The 24,913-nt window shown below is 46.1% G+C and overlaps 1 protein-coding gene across 1 annotated transcript in view; it reads left to right on the forward strand.

Annotated features, from left to right (window-relative positions):
• Eya2 (EYA transcriptional coactivator and phosphatase 2) overlaps nt 1–24,913 on the forward strand; it is a 165,536-nt gene that overhangs the window by 80,057 nt on the left and 60,566 nt on the right. Inside the window, exons 6-8 of the mRNA XM_008827425.3 lie at nt 12,576–12,643; nt 15,617–15,794; nt 23,781–23,923. Of these exons, the coding sequence (XP_008825647.1) occupies nt 12,576–12,643; nt 15,617–15,794; nt 23,781–23,923 (389 nt within the window). The remainder of the gene's footprint in view (nt 1–12,575; nt 12,644–15,616; nt 15,795–23,780; nt 23,924–24,913) is intronic.

Genomic DNA, 24,913 nt, shown 5'->3' on the forward strand with positions numbered 1-24,913 from the left:
AATAGTAGCTATGCAATTTGGGAGTCTTTTAGATAGACCCACTGAAGGAGAACCCCAATTGCCTCACCCTGTATCCATGTTCAGCATGGAAGAAGCCAGAGTGGTCTGCGTCCCAATTCCCTATCCACAAGTTGGGTAACTTCTTTAGAGGATGGTGTGATAAGAATAGGAGGTAGGAATTGGCTAGGCAGTTAGGGTAAAAAGACCCCAAAGTAGCCAGTTTCTTGGATAAAAGTCAAAATGTCTTTGGGCCTTTTAGCAACATACTCTGTCCCAAAGGCCAAAAATGTTGAAAGTATTTGGGAGCTCTTATCTAACCCTTAAAAGATTTCAGGGTTACCTCTTCAGAGGGGGGAATGTTAGAGTAGCAAAAAGAGGAAAGAGTACATGAAGTTGTCAGAAAAACATGATGGGGAGATATGGGAGGAGTGGGGGAGAGGGAGTGGGCATGGATTTCATCAAAACACCTTATATGCTTAATGTATGAAATTCTCAATAAATTATTTAAAGAAAAGAAATTAAAATAACTAGAAAGTACTTAAGTAATTAAACATATAATTCTTAAACTAAATATATGTAATAAGATCTTAGGATATATTCAAATGCTATATGTCTACTATAATTTTTGAATATTGTTTACAGAAAAAACTGTGCTGCTAATCTTCAACAATATATGAAATTTGTCACTGTTCCTATAATGTGAGTTGCCACTCACTGACCCTTTCCAAATTCTCCACCTGTACAAAGTCTTTCAATGTAATCATGTTACTTCTTAAAGAAAGCAATGCTGATAAAATATTTAAAAAAAAAAAAAAGAAATAGCACAAATAAATGACTTAACATTGCAACTCGAGACTCTGGAAAGGCAAAAACAAATGAAACCCAAACCCAACAGAGGAGAAGAAATAATAAAAATCAGAGCAGAAATTAATGAAGTAGAAACAAAGAAAACAACACAAAGAATCAATCTAAGAGCTGGTTCTTTAAAAAGCTAGATGAGATAGACACACCCTTATAGTCCAGTTAACCAAAAGGAAGAGCAAATCCAAATCAACAAAATCAGAGATGAAAGGGGAAACATCACAACAGAGACCCAAAAGATCCAGAACTTTATAAGGGAATACTTTAAAAACCTACACTCCATTAAATTTGAAAAACTCTAAGAAATGAATGGGGGTTAGCTAAAATCATGGGAACCACCAAAGCTAAGCTAAGAAGAGATCAACAGCTTAAACAGACCCATAACATATAAAGAAATTGAAACAGTAATACAAAAACCTCTCAACTAAAAAAAGCCCAAGCCCAGATGGATTTATAGCAGAATTCTACCAGACATTTAAAGAAGGCCTCCAACCAATACTACTTAAATTATTCAAAATGATAGAAACAGAGGGAGAACTTCCAAATTCCTTCTATGAAGCCAGCATCACTCTCATACCAAAGCATGGTAAAGATACAAACAAAAAAGAAAACTATAGACCAATATCCTTAATGAACATATATGCAAAAATTCTCAACAAAATACTTGCAAAAAACTGCATACAAACACACACCAAAAAGATCATTCACCATGATCAAGTAGGCTTTATCCCAGAGATGCAGGGATGTTTCAATATATGCAAATCAGTAAATGTTGTAAATCATATAAATGGACTCAAAGACAAAAACCACATCGTCATCTCAATAGATGGAGAAAAGGCCTTTGACAAAATTCAGCATGCATTCATGATAAAAGTCCCAAAGGGAATTGGACTGGAGGGAACACACCTCAACATAATAAAGTCTATATATAGCAAAACCACAGCCAACATCATCCTAAATGGAAAAAAAAACAAAAAAACTGGAAGTATCCCCATTAAAATCAGGTACTGGACAAGGCTGTCCACTGTCTCCAGTCCTTTTCAACATAGTGCTTGAAACTCTTGCTAGAGCAATAAGACAAGAGAAGGAAATTAAAGGAGTACTAATTGGAAAAAAAAACAGGTCAAATTTTTCCTATTTGCAGATGATATGATACTATATGTAAGAGATCCCAAAAATTCCACCAGAAAATTCCTAGAACTGATCAACACTTTCAGTAAAGTGGCAGGTTATAAAATTAATCTACAAAAATCAGTAGCCTTTCTACAGACCAATAACAAGCAATCAAAGAAAGAATACAGGGAAACCCTTCCATTCAGAATAGCCTCAAGAAAAAAAAACAAACAGAATAAACCTGATCGAAGACGTCAAAGATATTTACAACAAAAATTTTAAATCTTGTTATTTTTTCTTTTTCTTTTCTGGAGCTGAGGACTGAACCCAGGGCCTTGTGTTTGGTAGGCAAGCACTCTACCACTGAGCTAAATCCCCAACCCCAATTTTAAATCTTTAAACAAAGAGATTGAGGAAGACACCAGAAGATGAAAGGATCTTCCATGCTCATGAACTGAAAGAATTAATATTGTGAAAATGATCATCCTACCAAAAGATATATATAGATTTAATGTAATCGCAACCAAAATCCCCATGACATACTTTACAGAATTAGGAAAAAAATCCTAAAATTCATATGGAAGCCCAAAAGACCCCAGATAGCCAAAGCAGCCCTGAGCTCAAAGATCAATGCTGGGGGATTACTATACCAAATCTCAAACTATATTACAGAGCTATAATTATAAAAACAGCTTGGTACTGGCACGAAAACAGACACATAGATCAATGGAACATAACTGAAGACCCAAACCTAAGCACACACAATTTCAGCCTCTTGATATTTGACAAAGGTGCCAAGAACACACAATGGAGGAAAGATAGCATCTTCAACAAATGGTGCTGGCAAAACTGGATCTCCACCTGCAGAAGAATGAAACTAGATCCTTATCTTTCGCCTTGCATAAAAGTCAACTCCTGGATCCAGGACCTCAATGTGAAACTGGAAACCATGAAACTGTTAGAAGAAAACACTGGCGGTAACCCATAAGATACAGGTGTAGAAAAGGACTTTCTAAATCAGACACAAGTTGCTCAGGAATTAAGATCAACAATCAACAAGTGGGACATCATTAAACTAAAAAGTGTCTGTACAGCAAAAAGAGATAATCAAGAATGTGAAGAAGCCGGGCGTGGTGGTTGCACACCTGTAGTCCCAGCACTTGGGAGGCAGAGGCAGGTGGATCTCTGTGAGTTCAAGGCCAGCCTGGTCTACATAGTGAGTTACAGGATAGCTGGGGCTACAGGGAGACCCTGCTTCAAAGAAAAAAAAAAAAAAAAAAAAAAAGAATGTGAAGAGAAAACCCACAGAGGGGGAAAAAAATCTTCACTAGTGACACATATGACAAATGTTTAACATCCAGAATATATAAAGAACTCAAAAAACAATCAAGGAAACAAATGACCCAGTTAAGAGATAGGCTAAGATCTAAACAGAGTTCTCAAAAGAGGAAATAAAGATGGCCAAGAAACATCTTAAAAAGTGTTCAACATTGTTAGCAATTAGGGAAATGCAAATTAAAACCACCTTAAGATTTCATCTTATCCAAGTCAGACTGGCTAAAAAGAAGAGAACAAATGATAGCAAATGCTGGAAAGAATGTGGAGAAAGGGGAACGCTCATCCACTGCTGGTAGAATTGCAAACTCATGCAACCCCTATGGAAAGCAGTGTGGAGAACTCTTCAAAAAACTAAAACTGAACCCACCATTTGACCTGGTTATACCATTCCTTGGTATATCCCAAGGACCCATCTTATTGAACAGACTCTTACAACCATGTTTGTTGCTGCTCTTTTCACAATAGTTGAGATGGAAACAACCTAAGTGCCCCTCAGCTGATGAGTGGTTAAGAAAAATGTGGTATATTTACAGAGTGGTGTTCTATTCAGCAGTAAAGAAAGATGAAGTAATGAAATTTGCAGGTAAATGGATGGATCTAGAAACTATTTTACTAAGTGAAGTAACAGACTTGGAAAAACAAAAGACACCATGTTCTCCCCAGTTGTGGATCTTAGCACCAAATCCTTACAAACAAGATCCCAGTCACCACCCATCAAAGATGCTTCTTTTTCAAGAGACAGATAGAGTTCCACAACTGGTGACACACAGAGATTGTCTGTGAATTGCCCAAGTCTAAGTGACACATCTAGGCTGCAACCTCTACACCTAAGGCTCACGGAACATAGAATAAGGGATGAAGAGAACACTGATGATCTTTCAGTTCTCATCAATGAAGCTCCCTCATGCAATAGAGGGCCAGGAAAGCAAAAGGCCACAAATGGCCAAAATGCAGAGAATAAGAGTCTGCAGAGCATGGGTCCTTGGACAGGACTCCTATATCAAAATCCACCCACGCAGGGCTCAGGGACCATTGTGGAAGAGGGGGCAGAAAGATTGTAAGAGCCAGGGAGGGTATGCATAAACATATGGATAGAGTCCTACAAGCTCCCGTAACTCTTCGTATGTGAACTTACAGCAATGTCAGCATGCACAAGTCCCATGCAAACTTAAGCAGACAAAAACCCAGCATATAACTGTGGAAATGAGCATCAGGCCCCAATTAGTCGAAGAATTATGGGCAGCTGATTACTGCTGGGTGAGGAAGAGATGATTTTTTTAAAATATTTTATTATTTTATGTGTACAAGTGTATTGCTTGCATGTAAGTGAGAGCACCCATGTTGTGCAATGCTGTGGAGATCAGAAGAGGGCTTCAGATTTCCCTGGAACTGGAGTTAAGAACGGTTCATAGCCGCTATGTGGGTGCTGGGAATCAAACCCAGGTCCTCTGCAAGAGCAGTCAGTGCTCTTAACCTCTGAGCCATCTCTCCATCCCCTAGAGATGATTTTCTTTTGTCTTTTTGAAGCAGGGTCTCCCTGTAGCCCCAGCTGTCCTGGAACTCACTATGTAGACCAGGCTGGCCTTGAACTCACAGATATCCGCCTGCCTCTGCCTCCCAAGTGCTGGGACTACAGACTTGCGCCACCATGCCTGGCTGAGATGATCTTCTTAAAAGGAGGGACTCTAGACAGGCTGACTAGATCCCAATGGATAGACTTGTACTGAGGGACATCTGGGGACACTAACTTTACATGATAGGCCTTAACATAAATGACAGAATGTTTGAACTCCAGTGGGGGCGGGGGGTATGGGAGGGTGCCAAAGGGAAAGGGGTTTAAAGATGATTTTCTATATGAAATACACAAAAATTCAATTTAAAAAAATTTTAAGCCTAATAAAAAAATAAAAATACATAAAATCAAAAGGAAAGGAATGACAGTCCTAGTTACTGTTCGTTGATGACATAATCTAGGTGGTCCTGCCCCTGAGAGCCTCCATCTCATAGACTCCTTATCAGAAGCCAAATAGCCCATGCTTAGTTCCATTTTACATCTGGGGAAACAGGCTTAAAAGGTCACCCACTTGTCGATACTCATCAGGGAAAAGCAGATTCTCTGTAGATTCTCTTATGGCTTTCACCCTCTTCTGAGTACTGGGATCCAAAAACCGGAACTTATCTCTTAACAGAGGTGCCACATATTTGACCTGTCCAGGGACTCAGTGAACAGTCACTGGAGGGAGGGAGGAGGGAGGAGGGAGGAGGGAAGAGGGAGGATGCACAAAACCTAGATGAAGACTTGATCAGGAGGTGGGGCTAGATGGGACCAGAGACAGCCAGTTCTTGACCTTCACAGCTTTTCATCTGGGTGCAGAACAGAAACAGAGAACCAGGCCTAGGTCACCTTCTGGACCGTGGGCCATAGTTAAGACCTGTGGTGGGTGGGGTTCCTGGGGCTGCCCCTCCCACTTCCTTGATCTCCTTTACAAACATTGACCTTCTATCCTGGCTCTCTGCCCATCACCCCAGATAGCTGTCACTCAAGCTGGGATGGTCCCAGCCATTGTATTTCAGTGCCCCCTCTGGTGGAGCCAGCCAGCAGCCCCCATCGCACGGAAAGAAATTAGGCAGCACAGAAGAGGGGCCTTGGCTCTGGGGTCATCTAAAATGCTATCTTCCCACAGCCTGAGACAGCATGTCCTGTCTGTAAAGGTGAGCTTTCTTTATGTTGGCCCAGCTGATGACCTGTGCTGGGTGTCTCAGGTCCTGGAAGGTATGCAGCAACTGACTGAGCACCAGGGCTTTGGGTAGGTTGACCGGGGTGAGCCCTGCCCTGGCATTTCCCAGTCTGCTTAGCAGCGCTGTGGTGGGGCCACACAGGTCACCAGCACAGCGGCTGGTCCCAGGAGACATTGGCGCTCCTAGACTATGTCTCGGGGTGTTGCTCTTCCCTTATTTTTCTCACTGTGTTAAATGTCAGTCATTGAAAGGCCTGCAGGGACATCCCTTAAGGGGAAGCTGGGCTCAGCTCTGGAAAGAGAGCAGTCTCCATGGCAACTACCAACATCTCATTAAAAAGAAGGAATCCAGAAAGCAAAAGGCCTTAAAATGGACACTTGGGAGTCACAGCAATCAGAAATGTGAATGAAGGTAGCACAAAGCAGTCAGTGGGCCATTCGGGCTGTTGGTGGGGAGGGGCAGAGCAAGATGCACCGTCCACACTGGCCAGTCCCACTGAGCTCTCAACACATCCAAGGAAAATCACTTGCAGGCCCACGGGCCAGATGGGAGGATGTGTTCAACGGTTTTGTAAGGTGCTCTCACACCCGACCCCTCCTGAGCAGGGAGGAAGAGGAGGAGGAGGAGGGTTCTGGTGATACACACCCTGCTGGGTGTGGAGGTTACAACAGTCTGAACCTGGGAGGCAGGCAAAGCACACCAGAGTTCACAGAGCAGACACCTGTCTCCAGAGTGTCCGTATGTGCTCTGCAAGACCAAGAGTTAACAGAAGAATGCATGTCTGCTGTGGTCTGAATCTGGCTTTTCTCTGAAGGGTTCCTCTGTTGCTCCCCGGGGTGGTGATGTTGGGAGGTGTGTGGGCCTTTAAAAGGTGGGACCTGGCAGTAGGTCTTTAGGTCATGAGAACTCTGCCCTCAGCAGGTATTGAGGTGGTTCTCATGGAACCCCTGGATTAGTTCTTACAGGAGAATCATAAAAGAGCAAGGCTGGCCCGCCCCACGCTGTGCTGGCAGTGCCATCCATGGCTCCAGTATACATGCTGTACCACCATGACATCTGCCAAAAGGACTTCCCTCGTCCATCCGGAGTCCTGATCTTAGATGTTCAGCCTTCAGGACTGTGAGCTAAACAAACCTTTTTAATCTCTTTTTTTTTTAATGGTGAAAAAAAAAATCTGTATTTGGAATTAGACTACTGGACTGCTTAGATGATCTAACTTTGTTGGCAACATCCAAAGCATCGTAATCAGGAGCCAGACGAACACAGGCCTTCTTCTCTCCATCAGGCCTGGTCAAGGCAATGACCTTGGCCTTATCAGTGTTGTAGAGTTTCTTCACAGCCTGTTTGATCTGGTGCTTGTTGGCCTTGACATCCACAATGAGCACAGTGTGCCGTCTTCTGTCTTCATGGCTGACTCAGTGGTCAGGGGGAACTTGATGAAGCGTAGTGGTCAAACTTGCTTCTCCTGGGGGTGCTCTTGAGAGGGTATTTGGGCTGCCTCCGGAGCCGCAAGGTCTTGGGTCGCCGGAAGGTGGGTGACGTGCGGATCTTCTTTTTGTGACTGTGGACGCCTTTCGACACTGCCTTCTTGGCTTTCGACGCCTTCTCTTTGGCTTCAGCTCTGGGAGGGGCAGGAGCTTCTGTCTTCGCTTTCCACGCCATCTCTGCAGGAAAAAAAACCTCTTTTCTTTATAAAGTTAACCTGAAGTCCCAAGAACTTTCAGGATCTGTCTGGACTCAGGCTCTGGCTCTGTGATCAGGCTTGTGCTCTAGCAGGCAGGAGGCTGTGGATTCAATCTTCAGCACCATAGACGAGGTTTTATTTCCACCCTTTGCTCCTCTGCCTGTCCCCAACCACCATAACCTGGGATGTCAAGAAAGCTGGACTTCAATCTTCCAGAACTTTCCTCAAACCCTCCAGCCTGGAACCTCACAGCCCACATGTCTGTGGTGCTGGGGGCTCTTCCGTCTTCTATTACTAGCCCTAGACTGCTGCTAAGAAGCCCATGATTTTGGACCACAGGCCCTTTGGGGTCCTGAGCTCTGCATGGCTGTGTCCTTGCCTCAGTGAGGGTCGGTGATCTGTCAGTGTTCCATCTTTCCAAACCAGAGGTCACAAGTTGGAAACCCACAGGCTATGCCACCTCACAACCACCTGTCACATAGGCAACTCACAGGCCATGCCCACTTCACATACTTTTCACACTGAAAACTCACAGGCCATGACCACCCTGCAACCATCTGTCCCACTGGAAACCCACAGGCCATTCCCACCCTTTAGGGGACTTTCCTGTTTACACTCAGAAGTCAGCTGAGGCTCTGCAAATCTGAATGTAACTTTTTAGGGTTTTTTGGTCTTTTTGAGATAGGGTCTCCCTGTAGCCCCAGCTGGCCTGGAACTCACTGCCTCCTGAGTGCTGAGATTAAAGACCACACCTGGCATCGAGTGTAAGTTTTTAAAGACGCACTGCACACTACACTGTTTCCCAGGGCTCTTCACTTGCCACATCACATGCCTACCAGTGGCATAAGACAGTTCCAGTCTCCCCTTGTCTCCACTTGCACTGTTCCAGAAATTTTTCTTTTACTGGGATGATGGCCAGCCCCGCAGCACCCAGCTCGTAGGCGCTCAGCTGAGTCATGTGCTTTCCCAACAGTGAGTTCCTAGAAACTAATAGTACCTGCCTCAGAGCGGGGAGGGGCTGGAGCATCAGTGTATTCTCGCGTGATGCCTTTGCACTGTCCAGCATGAGGGTGGCACCAAGGTGGCCGCCCTGCCCTCTTCTTCCACCCCACAGTGCAGCGCCAGGCTCCCCTCCACTGATGGACAGTGCAGTAAAAAATGGATTCCCAGAGTGTCTTCAGTGAGACAATGCATATCCCCAAAGGGCAGTTGTGAACTTTTTTTATTACATGTGTTTACGTGTGTGTGTGTGTGTGTGTGTGTGTGTGTGTTCATGCGTGCATGCATGTTTGTTGCATTCCTTGGGAAATGCTAATGCAGAGTGAACAGTGAGACCCTGTGGTCCAGGATGGTCCAGGGTACCATCATCTTTAACATCCTTGGAGGTGTCTTTGGCCCCTTTGCTGGTCCCTTATTCCATCCCCTGGAAAAGACCCTGGAGTCCACTGTGCTTGATCCATCTCTGAACTTTAGCAATATGGTTGGCACAGTTGATTTGAGTGGCATCTGTTTTCCACCCAGCATGATTAAAAGCATGTGTGCATTCCGTTGTGTCAGCTGCACACAGAGCAAACCCTACAACGTTCCTATCTGACCTCCTCTTACAGAAGACATACACGGTCCCTTGGTCCCTACCCAAGCCCCGGCTGCTTTCAGTAGCAATTGAGGCTTACTCTACCATGCCCGTGGAAATGCAGACTCTGAAAGGATCCTGAGAAAGAGCAGAACTGGAGCGTTTGTCCCACCCACTATAAAGCTACAGCAACCAAACAGGATGGAATTGGAGCTGCAGAGACAAGTCAGTGACACAGAATAGAGCGTCCAGGAATGCACCCAACACTCACAGTCGATTAGTGTCTGCCAAAGATGCCAAGCAATTCAGCGGGGAAAGGACACACATTTAGAGTAGAGCTGGGATGGGGTGTTGCAGATCAAACAGAAGACTTGGGCCCTACCTCAGGCCGCATATAAAGATGAACTTAAATTGGATCTTAGACCTAAATGGAAAAGCAGGTGCTACTAAAGGCATAAAAGAAAACAGTAGGAACTTTTTAAAAACTTTGTTTTTTAAAGGACAAAATTTCGGGTTTTTAAAAATATTTTATTTATTTGTTTGTTTATTTATTTATTTATTGTCTTTTTGAGACAGGGTCTCCCTGTAGCCCCAGCTATCCTAGAACTCACTATGTAGACCAGGCTGGCCTTGAACTCACAAAGATCTGCCTGCCTCTGCCTCCCAAGTGCTGGAATTAAAGGTGTGCGCCACCACGCCCGGCTGTTTATTTTTATTTTTTTATGTGTATTAGTGTATTCCCTGCATGTATGTGAGTGCACCCATGTTGTGTAATGCCTCGGAGGTCAGAAGAAGGCTTCAGATTCCCCTGGGACTGGAGTTAAGGACGGTTCATAGCCACCATGTGGGTGCTGGGGATTGAACCCAGGTCCTCTGCAAGAGCAGTCAGTGCTCTTAACCGCTGAACCATCTCTCCAGCCCCAGTTTCAGCTTCTTAAACTGAAAACACTGCCAGGCATCCCAGTACTCAGGAGGCAGAGGCAGGCAGGTCTATAAGAGATTGAGGCCAGCCTGGTTTACATAGTGAGTTCCAGGCCAGCTAGGGCTGTCTCGAAAAGGAAGGAAGGAAGGAACGAACAAAGGAAGGAGGGAGGGGGGAGGGGGTGGGAGGGAGAGAGAGAGAAGAAGGAAGGAAGGAAAGAAGGAAAGACAGACGTGTGGGAGGGGAAAGGAAGGGAGGGGAGGGGAAGGAAGAAAAGAAAAGAAAAAAAGAAAAGGGACTAGAGAGATGGCTCAGCCGTTAAGAGCATTGGCTGCTTCTGCAGAGGACTGGAATTCGATTCCTAGCACCCACGTAATAGCTAAGAACCGTCCAGTTCCAGGGGATCCAATGACCTCTTCTGGCCTTCACAGGCATTACACAACATGGCAACATGGGTACACTTATATATATGAAGCAATACACTCATGCACGTGAAATTTAAAAATAAAAATATTTTTAAAGAAAAAAGAAATTGAAAGCACAAGCTACAGACTGGGAGGTAATATTTACAATGTGTCTACTAAGGGATTTGTATCCTGAATATATAGAGTTCACCTAACTCAGTAACAAAGAGACAAATCTAACTTTTGAAAAAAGAAGTGAAGGACTTTTTTAATAGGGACTTAAAAAGGGCCTAGCCTAACACACGGACTCAAGTGATCCGTCTTAGCCTCCCAAGTAGGTGGGACTACAGATATGTACCGCCTCACCCAGCAAGGTAAAGACTTGAATAGATACTTCATTAAGGAAAATACATGGATGGTTGGCCATACCCATCATCACTGGTCATTAGAGAAATCACTCAGGTCCACAGTGACAGCCACTGCTACCCATTAGACTGGCAGTGACCAAAAGACTAAAAATAACCCTGGAGAAACTGGAGCCCCAGCAGTGCTGGAAGGGTGGAAAATGGCAGAGCCACTTTGGGAAGCACTTTGAACATTTCTAAGTCACACATGGTTTACCATGTGAGTCCGGCACTCTCCTCCCAGGAATCTGTCAGGTAAGGAAGGAGTGGGCTGGAGCGCTGGCTCAGAATAGGCAGGCAACAAAATGTATTTCAGATAATCAGTTCCTTTAGTAGCACCGGCCACCACAGTGGAAGCTGGGACAGGAACTCCAACAGTCACCCATGAAACAAGGGAATTCCTTATACTTACAGACTTCAGTGGGGCGAGATCTCCAACCATAGCAGCTTAGCGAAGGTACTAGACAGGACATGAGGTGTGGCTGATCCTCTACAGGGGCAGCCTCTGTGGTCTAACAGTGCGTACCTGAAGATAGGGCTGGCAAGGTGGCTCAGCAGGTAATGCCCATGTGGCATTTCACAGGTTGTCCTCTGACCTCCACATTTGCACCATGGAATGTGTATACACACACACTGAATAAATATAATAAAGTTTTTAAAGAAAAATGAAGACATATAGGGTCTCAAAGAGACTCCTGAACATCTATATTCTTAGCACCATTATCAAAATAGCCAAGAGGTAGAAATGACCAAATTTCCATTGTTAGATGAATGAATAAACAAAATGTGGTATATCTATACAGTGGAATATTATTCACCCTTGAAAAGGGAAGGAGATTCTTACACATACCATAACATGCATGAAACATGAAGACATGGGGCTCAGTGAAACAAATCAATCACAAAAAGACAAATACTGTACGATTCCACTTTTATGAAATTCCAGGACTCACTGGATCCATATAGACAAGAATCACAACAGTTGCTAGGAGCTAGGTGAAGATGGGGTTGTTTAATGGGTACAGGGTTCAATTTGTGCAAGATTCTGGAGATGTTCTAGAGTGTTCTAGAGAAGTTCTAGAGATGGATGCTGTGATGGTCACCCAACAACGTGAATGCATTTAATGCTCCTGACTGTACACTTCAAACTGGTTTAAATGGTAACTATTATGTTCCATAATTTTTACCACATTCTTAAAAGTAAATGATTTATAAAAACAAACCAAGTATGGTGGCACACACCTTTAATACCAGCATTGAGGAGGCAAACACAGGTGGATCTCCTTGAGTTTGAGGCTAGCCTGGTCTACACAGCAAGTTCCAGGCCAGCCAGGGCTACATAGTGAGACCCTGTCTCTAAAAAGAGATTAGATAGAAGGAAGATGGATGGATGGATGGACTATTTTCCTCATTTACTAAGGAAACAGGTCAGAAGGATTTGGTACTAGGGTCCCAGGTCGCCCCAGAACACCTGGCCAATGCCCCCTACCTGCTGTTCCCCTCTGTGAGCACTAACCTGTCTCCTGTCCTCCTGCAGGCACGTCAGGACTCTATCAAGGCACCAATGGATTGACCAATGCGGCCGGATTCGGGAGCGTGCACCAGGTAGACATAGCTCTCCAGGTCTCAGTTCTTTCTCTAAGTATTCCTCTTAATGCAAGTTGCACACAGAACCCCTCACACACATAGGCCCCACTGGAAATCTGGACTCTAAGAATCTGGGTTTGGAGATTCCAGGGGCCAGACTGTACAAAAGGCCACTGGAAAGAAATTATGAGACTCCAGGATGTCAGGTCCAGTCTCACCCAAACCTGAGGCACCTCGAGGCTTGTGAATGTGGGTTATGAGTGCAGCATGTATATGCTTTCACCTGACTAGGAGCCTCTGAAGAGAGCAACACATCCTGATGCCCCTGTGCTCCAGAGCCCCTGGTCCAGTGGGGGCTTCATCAATGCTTGCTAAATCAAACCCAGACCCCTGGACAGATAGATGCTGGCTAGTATGGGATTCTCTTGGTTTGCCTTAGAGTCAGTTAAGAATCAATCTGGAAGAGCTGGAGAGATGGCTCATCAGTTAAGAGCACTGGCTGCTCTTCCAGAGGACCCAGGTTCAGTTCCCAACACCCACATGACAGCTAACAACCATCCATAACTCCGTTCCAAGGGATTTGACACCCTCTTCTGACATCTGCAGGCATTGCATGCCACGGGTGCACTTACATACATGCAGGCAATACACTTATACACATAAAATAAAAATAATACATTTAAAAAACTTTTTTTGAGAATTAATCAGGCTGGGTATAGTGGCACTGACCTTTAATCCCAGCACTTGGGAGAGTCAGGTGGATCTCTGTAAATCAAGGCCAGCCTGGTCTACATACAGAGTTCAGGGCAACTGGGGCTACAGGGAGACCCCGCCTCAAAAAAAAAAAAAAGGAATCAATCTGGGAAATACCTGGGTGTGGTATATACCTGTAATCTAGCACTTGAGAGACTGAGGCAGGAGGATCAGGAATCCAAGGTCATCCTCGGTGTGTTCAAGGTCAGCCTGGGCTACATGAGACCTTATCATCAAAAGAAGAATTAACCAGGGCTAGAAAGATGGTTACGAGAGCCACTCTCTTCTAGCTTCTTTGAGCACCACAAACATGTGATATACACTCATAGACATATACACATACACATAAAAGTTTTTAAACAAATTAACTTACCAAGAACTGGACATGTAAGTCAGAAGACTCAAGGCCTGCCAACATGCTCAAGGCCTTAGGTCTGATACCCAGGACTGGAGGGGTGCACGGAGACTTGCTAAAGGGCTGCGTTTATATATACTTCTTATAAACCTAAAATTATTCCAAAACAAAAGGTTAATATGTTTGTAACATATGAGCTGGAAAATACAAAGCCTATTTCATGGATTTTGTGTATTACCAGTGAACTTCATACATAATGCAATACTTGTATCTAAAACAGAACTGTTAAAGGTGCAAATCTTTATTTTAGGTGTCTGCCCATTTTGCTATAAGAACTTGTCTGAAGTTCAGACTCCTCAGAAATTTTGACTTAGTAGAAATGAGCTGGGGCCCAGTGTACAGAACTTTCCATGAGTTTCTTGAGGATGGAACACTGGCTGATGGTGATGGCGGTGATGGTGATGATGACTGTGGTGGTGGTGATGGTTGTTGGTGATGGTGATGATGACGATGATGGTTGATGGTGATGGTGGTGATGATGATGATGACTGTGGTGGTGGTGATGGTTGTTGGTGATGGTGATGATGACGATGATGGTTGATGGTGATGGCGGTGATGGTGATGATGACGATGATGGTTGATGGTGATGGCGGTGATGGTGATGATGACTGTGGTGGTGGTGATGGTTGTTGGTGATGGTGATGATGACGATGATGGTTGATGGTGATGGTGGTGATGGTGATGATGACTGTGGTGGTGGTGGTTGTTGGTGATGGTGATGATGACGATGATGGTTGATGGTGATGGTGGTGATGGTGATGATGACTGTGGTGGTGGTGATGGTTGTTGGTGATGGTGATGATGACGATGATGGTTGATGGTGATGGTTGTTGGTGATGGTGATGATGACGATGATGGTTGATGGTGATGGCGGTGATGGTGATGATGACTGTGGTGGTGGTGATGGTTGTTGGTGATGGTGATGATGACGATGATGGTTGATGGTGATGGTGGTGGTGATGATGATGACAGTCACAGTAGTGATGGTGGTGATGATGGTGGGGAGGAGGGATGGTGATTTGTGACCATGGCCCACATGTTTGAAAACAATGTTGGCCAGGGAAGAGGCGAGGTCTGTCCTGTTAAACTTGATCCAGGCTGATTGGCATCTCCTAACTTGAGTTCCATGATTCCCCATAGAATATTCTGGACCCCCTGATATTAGGCATGGGCTACTCCACTTGGAGCTTGTTGCACAAAATGAGCCTAAATGTTCCCTGTCTCCAGGGAACATGCAGCTTCTCTGGAGTTACTGTGTATGCCAGGCACATTCCAGTGCTGGGGACACAGCAGTGACCAAGAGACTCTGTCCAGGCCACACTCCTTCAGGGTCATCCACTGACCTTCAGCTTCAGCTTCCAGTACTTGAACCCTTGGGCTTGCGGGGTTTTGTACAACCACTGGGTAAAACAGGCAAAAGATGACAGGGAGTGTCCCACCCCACCCCACCCACAGAGCTGCTCTGGAGATGCCCCGGGTCCTCATGTACCCACCCAGCTCCTGCCTCAGGGAGAGGCAAGCCTGGGATGGGGTTCTCACCACCTCAGCCTTCTAGGTGAGGTCAGCCCAGCCTGTTCTATGGCAGCCAGCACAGGGCCTCCTGTCTCCCGTTCCTGGCTGCCCTCCCCTTATGGCCACTCACCTTCCACTACACCACTTGCACTTGACTCTTAGGTCAGATTCCGTTTCTGGGAAAACCAAATGGTGATAATCTTGGTGGTCAGTGTTTATACTGATGGAAGAGAGAGACAGCCTGGGCTGCCTGGGCCCGTCCCACACACCCCTCCTTGCTCAATCCCTGTCTCTTGTTTTTCTCTTGCCAGGATTACCCCTCCTACCCTGGCTTCCCGCAGAGCCAGTACCCCCAGTATTACAGCTCCTCCTACAACCCTCCCTACGTCCCCGCCAGCAGCCTCTGCCCTTCGCCCCTCTCCACGTCCACCTACGTCCTCCAGGAGGCTCCTCACAACGTCCCAAACCAGAGTTCCGAGTCGCTGGCCGGTATGTACAGTCACCTTCACTCTGTCATGCCTGTGGTCTGAGCTCCTGTGTGAAGGAGGGACACGAACATAGGGTCCCTTGTCATGAAGCAGGTTGTCCATCAAATAGATGTTACTCTCCCTCTGTGTGTGTGTGCATGCGTGTGCACGCTTAAGAATAGAAAATTTATGGGCTGGAGAGATGGTACAGTGAAGTGCTTGCCGAAAAAGCATGGGGACCCTGAGTTCCGATCCCACATAGAAGCCAGGTGCGGTGGTGCAGTCTGTAACCCAGTGTTACTCTCTAGGGTCTCGATCAGGTTTGTTTTCCCCACCAATTAAAGAATGAAAAAAGCAGGAAAAATCTCAGCCATGCCAGAAAACAACAAGCAACAAACTTTATTAAAAGTGAAGAAACACACACACACACACACACACACACACACACACACTCACACAGAGAGAAAAGCTCTCAAGTCGAAAGGGGACTCAGAAATCAAAAAAGCCCAAACCCCAGGAGGGCTTGGGTCCTTTCAGGTGTTTTTGCTGGTATGGGCGGGTCCCCCTCCCCTAATTTCAGATTAGTCTACTTAAACAAAGAGAGAGAGCCCATAGGTCACAACTCAAGCTGAATGAGATAGGCCCAGGTCCTTCCTTGGTCTTATCTAAACTAGTTTGGACTGGTCAGCTGGAAAGGGGACCCTGCTGGCCAAATGGGGAGCCCCCAGGCCTTTGTCTTAGACCACGAAGATGACAGAACTGTGCTGTATTTATTACATGTCAGTGGCCCTGTCTGCTTATCAGAGATTGAGTCCCTCATTGGCACTAGGTGGGGTGGAGACAACAGGAGCTCTGGAGCACTCTGGCCAATCAGTGAGCTCTGGGTTCAGTGAGGGGCCTTGTCTCAAAAAACAAGGTGGAGAGTGATTGAAAACATTTAGCATTGACCTCTGACCTCCATATGCACATGCACACAGATGCACATGCACCTGTATGTACATGTACACAAACTGTTACACACACACACACACACACAGAGAAAGGACACCCAGTATCTCACACCAGCTGACTTGCCTCAAGTCCCTTTCCTGAGGGGCCCATGTAAGCTGTGAAGTTTGTGAGCTGTAGTCCAAAAGTACATACCTATGAGGTCTTCTGTCATCACCTGTCTTTGTAGCAAGCATTTATTGAGCACCTACTGTTTTCTAGGCATTTCTTAGTTCGGGAAATTATAAATGAAGGACATTGTAGATTTGATCTTTGTAGACAGTAATCAAATAATCACTTAAATACACATTTGAAAATTGTAATGAGGGGAGCTATAATCCTCACAAGCAAAGGGCTTTGTATCACCCAGTGCCCTCCTTTCCCAGAAAAGAACAACATAGATTAAAGTAACTCATTAGTAATCTCAGCACCAGAATTTGAACCTAGACCAGTTGGGATCTATCATCTGTACCTTAACCACTCACAAGTGTGTACAGACGCCTTCTGGAATCAGCTCTCTCTGAAGGACATTCAGATGTTGTGGCTTTTGGACCTCAAACACTGTGGGACCCTCATACAATCCTTAGGCACCACAGCAACCCTGTATTATGAAGACGTTTTGACTTCAGAAGAGAGAAAATCTGATTTAAGAAATTTTTAAAAAGCACAGGCAGCTGTGACCACCACGTGCAGGGGTTGGCATAGTTCCAGGGGTTTGGAGACAGTGCTGGGCCTCCACCTCCCATCCTCTGGCCCTCTGTTTTCTAGGGTTCATTTCATTCTCAAACAGGCTTCTCCCCAGTGACCAAGATGGTTGGCAGAAACGGAGGACTCCACTCTACCTGCTACTCCACCCCCCAGAGGGGCTTCCTCCTTCCAGATGCTTCCTGCCAGCATTCCATAGAGCTCCTATTGGCCAGTTTAGGTCATGTGCCCATTCTACATCCAGTCTCTGAGCCATGGGTGCATTGCTGAGATGGATCACGACCTGGGTTACATGCCCACATCTGGACCTTGAGTTGGGTCAGCCTCATCCCAAACACTGGACTGGGAGGAAGCGGGGAGGGAGGGCCCCAAGGAAACCCAGAGCTCCATAGCCAGAAGGTGGAGATTTGGGATGAAGAAAAACAAGAGCTAGCTCACCCCTGGCTTGGATCCCATCCCAGCTGTGAGCGAAATCTGGCCTAGCTCTACCTCTGCAATCACAGAACTTGGTTTGGGCACCCTGTGTGGCTAGCTCGCCAACCTGCAGGTTCGTCTGGTTGGTTCACAGACCTGCTGCTGCCCACAGAGCTTCTTTTTCAGACGTTTGGACTCAGCCGTCACCAAAGGGTTTGACAGCAACAAATCAGAATGATCCAATACAAACACACTGAGCTTTGTCTTTCTTCCTCTCTTTTGAGATAAGGTGTCACTCTATAGCCCAGGCTAGTCTCTAACTTGCAATCCTCCTGTCTCACAAGTGTTACCACTGGTTACTCTAGACCAGGTGTTACCAAGACCTCGGTGTCTTGTTTAAAGAACTTAAAAAGTACACACAAATAGCCAGGCAGCAAGGGGTTTTATCCAGATGTGCTACAAGGGAGGGGTGGCCTTGCCGGAGGCAGTGCAAACAGGCAGGTCACTTCAGAGCTTCCTTTTGTGGACTGAGGAGATGGTTGCTTGGGGCCGAGTGTGGGTGCTTTTCTGTTTTGGTTGACAGGCTTGGGTTATGTAAACCCAATATGCATGTTCTTTCCCGTGATGCATTTAGTTTAATCGTGCATATGCCAGATCATGCATAGGCATAAGATGGTAAATAGGGGATTCTCCTAAAAGGTCACTCAAAGGACAGTTTGCCTTACTGAGCATGCACCCCAAACAGTCCAGACTGAATCAGCATCAACCCATTGCTCCTAGTTCCAGGATGTGTTTGGCCATAAACGGGGGAGTTACTGGGAGATTGCTAGTGAGTTGCTAGGGGGGTTTAAGGCAGAGTGACAGGTTTCCTTATTTCCAGAGGGGTGTGTGTGTAGCTCAGTGGGGTCCTGGGTTGCTACACTGTCCTGCAAATGTGTCTCAGTGCACCCAGCACTGAGTTTTGTTGTTTTGTTGTGTTTTGTTTTAGACAGCTTCTCAAGTAGCCTGGGCTGTCTTTGAACTCACTACATAGCCAAGGATGACCTTGAACTCCTCATCCTCCTGTCTCTGCCTCCCGCGTGCTAAGATTATAGGCATGTCCCTCCACACCCAGCACTGAACTTGGTTTTTCTTTTCTGTTAGTGCACTTGGACTTGGTGGAAACTTAGCCAGCCTGAGATCTTGTGGACATTTATGACATTCATGTGTAAATGTTCTGTGGTTAGGAGAGGAACAGTGGGGAGGAGCTGCCCTTTCCTCCTGGGCTTTGGGGTGAGTGCAGGTCCAGATCTGAGTCCAGATCTGCAGGTCCCCTCCTTGGGGAGCACCTCATCCTTGGTGTGGAGAACCTGGCCAAGCATTTTTAAGTCAGCTTTTGAGGAAGTGTCCTGCTTGACTGATTTTAATCATTTGGGTTTCATTCCAAAGTCCTCACCGAATGCGTAGTTCCTATCTAACTCAGCAAATTCACAATTGTTTTCTTTGGAGAAAGAACACGAAGTCTAACAGACTTCTCTTCATGGTCTTGAATTATCTTTGGCCATCCTTCTCTGAGTTTCAACAGAGAAGCAAGGGCTGCTGGGAAATCGGGGGGCGGAGAGCAGCCATGGGCAGAGAAACTTCACAGATGCCTGGTGGATGCACAGTCCGGGTGAACTGGACTCCAAAGTCACCCATCCTGAGAGTCTGGGTTCTGTGGAGGGGTTCTCTCCAGGCCCCATTAGGAGCAATCGCAGGGCTCCTCTTGTCCCATCATTGTCCCCTGTTGTCCATTTGGCCTAAGGTCTAACCGTGAGTGGTTGAGATGGCTTCGCTGTGCAGCTAAGGATTTCACATAAAATCTAATCACTGTCAGCTCTAACTGATGTCCCTTGCCTCTTTTTGTCATCTGTTATAGAAGAAAAGCACGTGAGCACACACACATACATGCGCACACACACGTACATATATGTGCACACTTTTAATATTTTCCATGAAAACTCCACCTATGAAACGGTCTGTAGTTCCCTCGAGTGATGCTTCCCAGCAGTTTGTACTGAGTGACTGTCACGGACAGACCCTGACTCTTCTCCGCATTGCCCAGAGCTGGTCTCCATCACGGTCCTCCCCAGCCTCGCTAAAAGACGTGCTCCTCTGATGGACATCAGCATGTGCAGATGCCAAGAGTGTGCGGAGGATGGTGGAGCAGCTTGCTGGGCACGAAGCAATGGTCTGCACATGGAGAGAGGGCAATGTCTGAACAGCTTTCCAGACTCGGGAGTACAAACACGCTGGTCACTGCTTAAGAGTTTGCTCTTTTCACATGGTGTAGTAAGCTACAAATTACTCAAAAGAAGTTGGAAGATTTCTTTTTAACTTCTTAAATCTCCTCCCTCAGCCAATAAGAGAATTTTTTTAAGCTAAGAAGAGATCTGGAAGTTTCTTCTGTGGAATTGACAACTAGGAAAATTAAGAATGCATGTACCCTTCAACCCAACTATTCTGTGACTTAACAATTTATCCTAAAGACAAACTCCCACATAAATGCAAACACTTAAGAAAAAGAACACTTATTGCAGTAACATCATAGGAAAAGACTTAGAAGCTACATCGACATGCTTAACAGGAACCAAGTTATATAAATGATGATACATCTGCCAGCGGCATACTATGCAGCTCTGAAAAAGAAGGATGTAGATAGGTCTGTCTGATAATAGCCTCTTTGAACTATTAGCATAGCTGAAGAGAAGCAAAAGCCAGTGTTAGAAACTGCATGAGACAATTCAGGCATAGTGCGTCACATCTGCAGTGTCAGCACTCAGAAGGCCAAGGCAGGAGGATTGCCGTGAGCTCAAGGCCAGCCTGAGCGACATAGTTTTCGAACTATGTTTTCTGAGTCAGAGTGAGATTCTGTCTTACTGCCCCCTGCTGGGGGGCGGGGGGGGGACCCAACTATAGGGAAGACAGAGACAGGCAGATCTCTGTGAGTTTGAGGCCAGCCTGAGCTACATAGTGAGACCCTATCTCAAGGGAACTACATGTGAAATGTGCCCCCTGAGTTTTCTTAAATATAAAGATAGGTTAATGCTCATGTTTGCATAGGAAATTTCTGGAAAGATAGAAAAAGAAATGCTCATGATCATTTTCTCTGGAGTAACAGGATAGAAGGAAGAGATTCCAGACGATCCATAGTTGCTTCCCTCACAGTGAAAATACACATCCTCTCCAAGAGCATGTGGGATGTTTACCATGGTCGACATATTCCAGACCATAAAGCAAGTTCCAGCTGAAGTAGAAGTCAAGTCATCAGAATCTGCCCTCTGACAGCAGCAGAATTAGTAAATCAATAAAGATGCTTCCAGAGAATTCTCAAATATTTGGGTGCTAAATGACACATTTCTATGTAAACTGTAGGTCAAAGAAGAAATCAAAAAGAACATAAAAAATACTTTGAGTGAAAATAAAAGCATAATGTATCAAATTTTATGGAATGTCATTAAAGCAATTAATGAAGGGAAATTTGCAGCAGTAAACGCCTCAGTTCAGAAAGAAGAGCCGCAGACGGAAGGCCTTGGTGTCTGTCTTTTAAATTCTTATTTATACATTTTATTTTATGTATATGAGCGTCTGCATGTATGAAAGTGCACCACGTGCGTGCAGTGCCTGTGGACACCAGAAGTGGGCATTGGGGTCCGCTGGAACTGCAGTTACACGTGTTTGTTAGCCACCATCTAAGTGCTGGGAACTGAACCTGGGTCCTCTGCAAGAGCAGCCAGCATCTTCTATCTTAAGAAACTCACAAAAGAAGACAAATTAAACCCAAAGTAGGGAGAAGAATGGAAAGAACAGACCAGAAAGGGGAGCGATTACTTCACCGTGACTCTCACCAGAACTGGGAACACTGTCCCTGAGTCCACAACTTAGATGAAATGCAGGTTCCTTGTAGGACAGAAACTACACCAGCTCACACAGAAGAAACTGATCACCTAGGCAGGTGTGGCTCTATCAAACAAGCTAAGTTTGTTAAAAATCAAAACGGAGCTGGGCTTGGTGGCCGCACGCCTTTTGAGCCCATCACTCTGGAGGCAGAGGCAGGCGGATCTCTGTGAGTTCAAGGCCAGCCTGGTCTACATAGTGAGTTCCAGGACAGGTGGGGCTACAGGAAGACCCTGTCTCAAAAAAAATAAGAAATAAGAATCTGAGCTTAGCAGTTCTTTCTCCTGAAGGTTTTTGCTAGCTAGTCCTGGGAATCTCCAAGACTGGGTCCCCAAAACATTAGCAGGTGGGCGAATGGCTGCCATCACAACTGCTGTGACCACAGCTTCTTTTTTTTATGCCCTTGGTCTGCAAAAGAGTTTTATAAATATTAAGTCAGCCTGGCTTGGTGGCGCACACCTTTAATCCCAGCACTGGGGAGGCAGAGACAGATGGATCTCTATAAGTTCAAGGCCAGCCTGGTCTACATAGGGAGTACCGGGCCAGCTGGAGCTACAGGAAGACCCTGTCTCAAAAATAAATAAACATTAAATAAACAAAGTTGAGTCCCTTGGAGTTTGGAGGGAAATAGTCCTTCAGGGTAAGAAAAAGAACCTAGTCTATTACCAAGTAGATTTTCAGACAAAGGAAACTTTCCTTCCAACATGACCTGAAAACTGGAGGGAGGGTGGGGTGGGGCGAGCTGGACACATTTGGAAGCTAAATCAAGCAACTGCAAAGTTAAAAAGTGGGACAAGATGTTCCCTGAGGGTCCAAGCTGGTTCACTGTCCTGTGGCTCTATAATGACAAGAATGGGCCCAATTATAGTCACTAATTTGTAGGGACAGCAGTCAAGTTAAGCCACCTCACTAAGCCACACACACACATCCATGTTCCTCTGCAGGATGCTGTTGAAACTAGATCTTGTAGTCCATTTTTTCATTGTAATAACACAATCTGTGAGACTGCATTGTAAAGAAGAGAGGTTTTCCTAGCTCACAGTTTTGGAGGGACCCAGGCTCCCAGTTGACCTAAGGACTTCCCACTAGGCCCACCTCTGGAAGGTTCTGCCACTGCCACTCTGGGAATTCAGCCCCCAGTGTATGGACTTAGGGGCTAGGGGCTAAGCCATACCCACCTGGAGCAGAAGTGCTGGGTGCTCAGTTCCCTCTGAGCACATCTTTTTGTTCTTCTGTTTTCTCAGGGGTTCTCAAACCATCTGTACAGAGCTGCCCGGTTATCAGAGCTGCCCGGTTATCAGAGCTGCCCTCCATCCCTTCCTCCAGATCTCTGAACAGATGTTCCTGGCCTAGGAGGCCTTCCCTGACAGAGCCCTCCAATAATATGTCCCACCCGACACTCGACATATGTGCTTGCTTATATGTCTAATGTCCCTCCCATCTTGCTAGAATTGTTTTATGTGTGTATGTGTATGTAGACCAGGTGGCCACCTTGGGCATCATCTTCAAAAGCACCATCCACCTCCTTTGAGACAGGGTCTTGTGCCCATCAGTCAGGCTGGACTGACAGCCAGTGAGCCCCAGGGATCCACCTGTGTCTGCCTCCCCATCACTGAGATTACAGTGTGTACCACCACACCCAGCTTTTCACATAAATGTTGGGGACTGAACTCAGGTGCTCCTCAAATGACAGGCGTTTTATCAATTGAGTTATACTCCCCAGCCCTTGCTATAGCTTTTAATGTCGTGAGCCTCAAGACAGGCCACAGAGCCTGGAATAGGGATGCTTCACAGCTATCTGTTGGCTGGGGATAAGGTCATAAATGGTATGGATGGCAGGTGAACAGTAATTTAATCCTGTGACCTTGGCCTCCAGCACTGTCTTTTAGGGTCTCTTGCTTTTGGGTTGCCCAGGACTGTGCGATATTTCCAGGAAGAGACTCCTGGCAAAGCCTCTGACCTGTGCACTGTCCCCTCTCCTGCCCAGGTGAATACAGTACACACAACGGGCCCTCCACACCGGCAAAAGAGGGTGACACAGACAGGTCACATCGGGCCTCAGATGGGAAACTGCGTGGACGGTCAAAGAGGAACAGTGACCCTTCCCCAGCAGGGGACAATGAGATTGAGGTAAGTTCACTGATCTCTGTCTGGGGCCTGGTCACTGCTGGAGGCCTATTGCACTTTGTAAACCCAGTTCAGTGACTGAGCTCCACTACTCTGGGAGAATGTTGGGGAGAATAGACTACACAGAGCCCTGGTGAATGACCAGGCTGGGGAAGAACAGCCTTAGAGCCAGTGTGGAGAGCTCTGCAGCCCCTGCCTTGGCTAGGAGGTGGAAAGACATTTTTCCATGACACCGAGGAGGCGGCGGGAGGGTTAAGGTGTGGAAATTAGGGATCACAAGGTGATATTATTCTGGAAACACCTGCCTGTCCGTCCTCAAGTACCAGAGGGTGAAAACAGGCCTAAGGTGTGAGTCCTGCCTTGCTCCTGAGCTCAGTGTCAGCACACAGGGCCAGTCCTCTCACACCTCTTAAGTCTTTGGCAGTTTCCTTAATGACAAAGCCCAGGAGAGAGGCCTCATGTGGAACTGGAAGTTCTGTGTGTGTGTTAGCTGAAATCCTTCGACTACAAGTTCCAGAAACCAGCTCAAGCTGGCTTATGTACAAAAGCAGAATTGATTTGACTGACACAGAGCCATCTTAGAACTCAAGGCAAGAGGGGAAGCAGAGCTTCAGAGAGGACATGGGACCAGCCTGGGCGATGAAGACAAGGAGTCAAGGTTGGGCCTCCCCTCCCTATGTTGTGAAGGAGCTGGGAACCCCCCACAGTGCCTTTGCAACACTCCTGCCCCTCAGGGCTCCTCAGACCATGCTAACCTCACCCTGCTCTCCACTGAAGGCAAGACCTGGGGAAAAGCTGGGGTTCTCTCCCTCTGCGGGAGGCCTGCTCTGCCCCTCAAGCCACATTGTCACCAACAGCCCCACTAAGACAATGACTTTGGAGGGTAGAGAGATGGTGTGCTGGATAGCTTTAGTGTCAACTTGACACACCTGGGTTGAGGGAGCCTCAGTTGGAGAATTGCCTCTATTGGACTGGCCTGTGGCCATGTCTGAG

This window comes from Nannospalax galili, unplaced genomic scaffold, assembly GCF_000622305.1.
Source record: "Nannospalax galili isolate Female #2095 unplaced genomic scaffold, S.galili_v1.0 scaffold492, whole genome shotgun sequence".
In the NCBI taxonomy this organism is placed as follows: Eukaryota; Metazoa; Chordata; class Mammalia; order Rodentia; family Spalacidae; genus Nannospalax; species Nannospalax galili.